The 4,941-nt window shown below is 45.5% G+C and overlaps 1 protein-coding gene across 1 annotated transcript; it reads left to right on the top strand.

The window, feature by feature from the left end:
- Nucleotides 1-2,216: 2,216 nt before the first annotated feature.
- On the top strand, nt 2,217-2,801 carry LOC125546809 (uncharacterized). The gene has a single exon (XM_048710934.1). It carries the CDS (start codon nt 2,217-2,219, stop codon nt 2,799-2,801), a length of 585 nt encoding a protein of 194 aa, XP_048566891.1.
- Nucleotides 2,802-4,941: the final 2,140 nt, after the last annotated feature.

Genomic DNA, 4,941 nt, shown 5'->3' on the forward strand with positions numbered 1-4,941 from the left:
CATACAATCAATCACATTGAGATATGTTACAAAATATTCCCGGAACAACATGCGGGGTATCATCTAGTTTATCAATCCCTCAACCCACGAGATCCTTCCCCTCTCGTCCATGTTTTTGCAGCTCTCTCATCAAACCTGTTGTCTCTTCTCCTTCCACGTGTACAGAATCCGGATGCACACGCATCTCACATATATTACATGTCTCCATATTTCTCACATACCTAACTTCTTCCTCTCTCTTTCTCTCTCTCTATCTCCCTCTTTCTGTTTCATTAGGTTTGTCTCCTACTCTCTCGTCCACATACATACAATCTTTCCCGCCCTATCTGCTCCATCTTCGCAAGCTCTCTCTGCACATTTCATTCACACATTGGGATATGTTTAAAATGTTGCTTTTATAATGGCTGATGTAGAGTTATTGTTGGTTTTGTTGCATCCTACAAAGTAATAACTATGAAATGCATTTTGATTGTCATTTGACTGGGATTATGCGAGTTTGAGCATGTTGTGAAGTACTATAGACCTCGTATACATCTTGGAATTCGACAATGATTGTAACTATTGAATTGTATAGACCATTACATTTGAAGTCAGTAGCCTAATATATTTATTTCACAATTTCAACAAATGATTAATTCACTACATACTAAGAAAACAAATGTGTACACCCTCCGTTTTTATTTAAGTCTGCATATTAGCATTGGTCAAAGTCAAGTTTTGTAAACTCTAAAAAAGTTTATAACAAAAAATATTAACATATACAATAACAAATAAATACCATTAGATTCATTATTGAATGTACTTTCACATCATACATATCTGTTATGGTAAATTTTTATATTTTTCTATAAACTTGGTCAAACTTTAGGAAGTTTGACTTCGGTCAAACCTAATATGCAGAGTTTACTAGTAATACTTGCTAGTTGCTTAGCCGAATCGCCCAACACGCCACACGGGGAGTTCAGTGTCACAAAATTTTGAGGTCGGTCGGAAAATCTCCCGCGACCCTGATTTGAGCAGTGGGAAGTTACCATCATAGCCTTCGGAACAGGCCTACGGATGACGGTTGGTAGGGGGCTGTTTTTGTAACTTCAGGTTCACCCTACCCAGCCAACCCCACCCCGGCACCCAGAGTAGTACACCTAAATACTCCCCATTTTCTATCCCCACCGCAAAATAGACTTCTCCACGACACCACAGCCTTTGTGCTCCTCCCCTTCTACATCATCGCACTCGTCCACCGCAGTGCATCTGCTCATCGATGACCTCGTACGCCGCACTGGAGCCGGTCCACCGTCGCCGTCGTACACGGGGCCTCTTCCCCGGCACCGTCTTCCACGGTATCGGATCTGCTTCCCGGAAGCCAACGCCAAGCGCAGAAGCACCACCGTCGTGGACAATGAACTGACACCCGTTGCCGACCATGACTCACAGAGGCCGCCGCGACCATCGTTCTCCTCCTCGATTGGTAATGTGTGTATTGAATCACTTAGCAATACATGTGCAGTTCCAATTTTGTTCATACCTACCCTTCAAATTTCCTGGGTGCTATTGTTCCCATAAAAGTAATTGGTTATAGCCTCCATTGTCCAACAGAATATCAGCTTGTAATTGTGTGTCGCTCCTGTATTGCGCTGTGCTTGGGTAGGCATTTAATCTCCAACTAGTAGTGTGGCAAATGATGGATAGTTTTTTAGAACTAGCAAGATGCCCATGCGTTGGACGCATCAAGATGCATTTATATGAGTAGTTTATCTTGTGGGAGAAAAGGATGAACGAGGGAATGCCTTATTTGCAAATGCGAGAGGGATGTGGGTATCTTTTTGCAAAATTGCCACAGTTTCCTTCCTATCCGCCGAATATAAATCGGATGGCCTATATTGCAGGATGGCAGGAACACCATCATCACCAACTCTATTTTTTATAAGAGTAAGGAAAAAGTAGAGAAAAAAATAGAGAGTAGAGATAAATATTAAATATAAAATAAATATAACAGTAGAGAAGAGAGTAGAGATAGCAGAGACGTCGGGAAAGAATTGCGCACGCGCGGGAAAAAGCGGTCGGGCGTGCGCTAGTTTTGGAGCACGGCGTCCGGCGCGATTTATAAAATCCAACGCCCTCCCACTACTCTATGCCTTGCCACCGCTCTGTCCCCGCTCTGTGCCTCGCCACCGCTCTCTCCCCGCTCTTTCTCGCCTCGCCGTCGCCGCGCCACCATGCCGCCGCGTCACCGGGAAACTTGGGGATACCGCGGCGTCCGCGCACGCCCCTCCGGCGGCTTCTCCGTCGAGATCCGGTTCCGCGGGATGCGCCTTGGCCTCGGCAATTTCGACACCACCAACGAGGCCGCCCGCGCGTACGACGCGATGGCGTGGCGCCTCCGGTGGCCTCATAGAACATTGAACTTTCCCAACGTGTCGATGCGGGAGTGGGCACAGGAGCTCGCGCCTCTGCCATGGCTTATCATCGACGAGGATCGTCGCGACAACCGGAGGCGGGAGCACCGTCTCGGCATCGCCGAGATGGACGAGGAAGCCATGGCACTATGGCGCCAACGCTTCCCGCAGGACATCATCAACGAGCGCGAGTTCTACGAGCAAAGGAGGGTGGAGAGTGATAAGAGGAGGGCGGAGCGAGCCTCCTATCGCGAGGACAAGCGTAGGCGAAAAGCGGACGCTCAATTCAACATGAGGCTAGGAGCAACGTCGCCTTGGGAATCCGACGACGGTCGGTATCTTCACGCCTACAGTCAGACGTCGGAGGAGGACATCACCGAGGAGGAGTCGGACAACGAGGAGTAGTTGAATAATCTATTTTTTATCTATCTATGATGAGAACTATCCTCTACTCTCTATCTCTACTTCTCGATCTCAGCACTGTAAACGCTTTTTTAAAGCGCCGCACGTTGCGATTCTGTTGGAGATGCTCTAACATGGCAGACGAGTGCTTTAATGTTGCCCACAAGATGTGCGAGTATTACTAGTAGTATATTTTTCTTGCCATGTTGAGATTTTAAAACCACGAGTGCGAACATGCAAAGGAGCAATGAATACCAAACATGGGATATTGGGGACATCTTCAAGGAGCGTGGCAAGTTAAAGAGGAGCTGCACCGAACATGTAAAACGAGCTTTTGTATGTAACACCCTTTCAATTACTTTCGTTTAGCCTCGTGTTCTTCGATGTGTATATGTTGTAGTTTCTGTTTCTCTTAAGCCTCGTGTTCTTCGATGTGTCATAAGAAGAGTCTTAATCGTCCTAATGCTTTCGTTTTTAGCTTGATGTAGGAAGTGGGTGTTCTCACCTTGTAGTCTGTTTTTATATTTTTTTTCTTTTGAATTCACTTCTCCTAGTTCTGTTTATATGGCTTCTACTAAATGGATCTGGGTTGCTCTAAGTAATTATCTAAAAAAGAAATAACTTCATGTCAGGATGCAGTTCCTGCGAGGAGGGAAGTATGGTCAACCTCGAGATCATGTTTCCAGAATGAGGCTAGATTACACACAAGGTGACAGTTCCCTAATGATGCTGGATTAGACACAAGGTGCAAATTCCCAGATGATGCTGGAATACACACAAGCCAGGTGGAGTCGTCAGCTGTTCGTGTCCTCGTGGCTCTAGTAAAGGCTGATAGAAAGCGTGCAGCAGCCCTTGAGAATGTAGCCGAGTTCCTGAAGAAGCGAAAAGAGCAATCAGATGCCCTCTTCACCCATGCCAAAGAAGAGATGGAACAAGCTAGAAATAATCTAGCAGAGGCAGAGCAGGCTAGGCGTCTCCTTCTATCTAAAACTGTTGTCAATAAAAATTTCCTTCATAGTAGCTAGGTTCGAATGTTTATCCAGTCAGCATGCCTGTTGTGATGTCTGTGCATCTACTGATGTGGCACAAAATATTTTTTTGGGGTCATGTAATAACAGGAATTACTTTCCAAACAATAACAGACGAAGCATTGGACATGGTATAGTTCACGCGCAAGCGCGACATTCCAAGTTCAACTTCCACATCAAACTCATGTTCACAGATATCTCCACATTCATACATAATGTCCACAACCATGATTCACTTCAAAGCCAAATTTTTTTGAGGAGAGTTATGAATAAAGAAAAACCTCTAGTTCCTGCTACCAGCGTGAGCACAACAAGTCAAGACCATGCGTAATTAATTATATTTTGGTCACCTTTTGTGTTCTAAAATGCCGGTCGGCTCGTGGAAGGACGTGTTGACGGCACACGCGCAGATTCAATGAAGGCGGGCGGGGCAGTCTGAAGCCGGTTGCAGGCGGCGATGAGGTGTGTTCAGCCGGGCCTGCAGCAAGTGGGGCCCTCTTGGCCGACGCGCCGGTTCAATGCCTGCGCTATGATAGGCCGCGTCCGTGTCAGAGCAATCACTCCCTCCAGTCCTTTTTTGTTTGCGTATAACAAAATCTCGTTTTCCATTCACATTTTATAAGTAAAATTCGTGGACAAACTTTGACCCAAAAAACGATGGGGACTAGTAAACCAGAACGGAGGTAGTAGTTTTTTTAATCAAAGAAGGGTTTCCCCCTTCCGATTTTCATTACTGAAAATCAACATCTAAATCTAAACATAGTATTTTCCCTAGAACTACCAGGTTCAAAATCTCACAACATAAACCCATACAACCATACGCCAAGGAGGTACGTAGCAGGTAGTACTATGAATTCCATTTTCGCTCCATACCAATCGTTCTAAAAACTACTTAGTACTTATAACAAGCCATTGAAAATCGAAACTCTTAACCCTGTTAAAAATGATATTTTAAACGTGGCAAATGGCGAGCCACCGCCTCCAAGTCGTTCACCTGTGGTCCCGACCATCAACTCCTACAGATCAAATTATCATGCGAGCTGACTATTCCTACAAAGGTACGCTCCACCACGTACCCGGTACCCGTGAATGCAGCAATTGTGCACCTAGGGTTT

Source organism: Triticum urartu, chromosome 3A (assembly GCF_056163025.1).
Source record: "Triticum urartu cultivar PI428250 chromosome 3A, HENAU_Tu73, whole genome shotgun sequence".
NCBI lineage: Eukaryota > Viridiplantae > Streptophyta > Magnoliopsida > Poales > Poaceae > Triticum > Triticum urartu.

Excerpts from the sequence above, each read along its gene's own strand:
- LOC125546809 (XM_048710934.1), top strand. The coding sequence starts at position 2,217 with ATGCCGCCGCGTCACCGGGAAACTTGGGGATACCGCGGCGTCCGCGCA.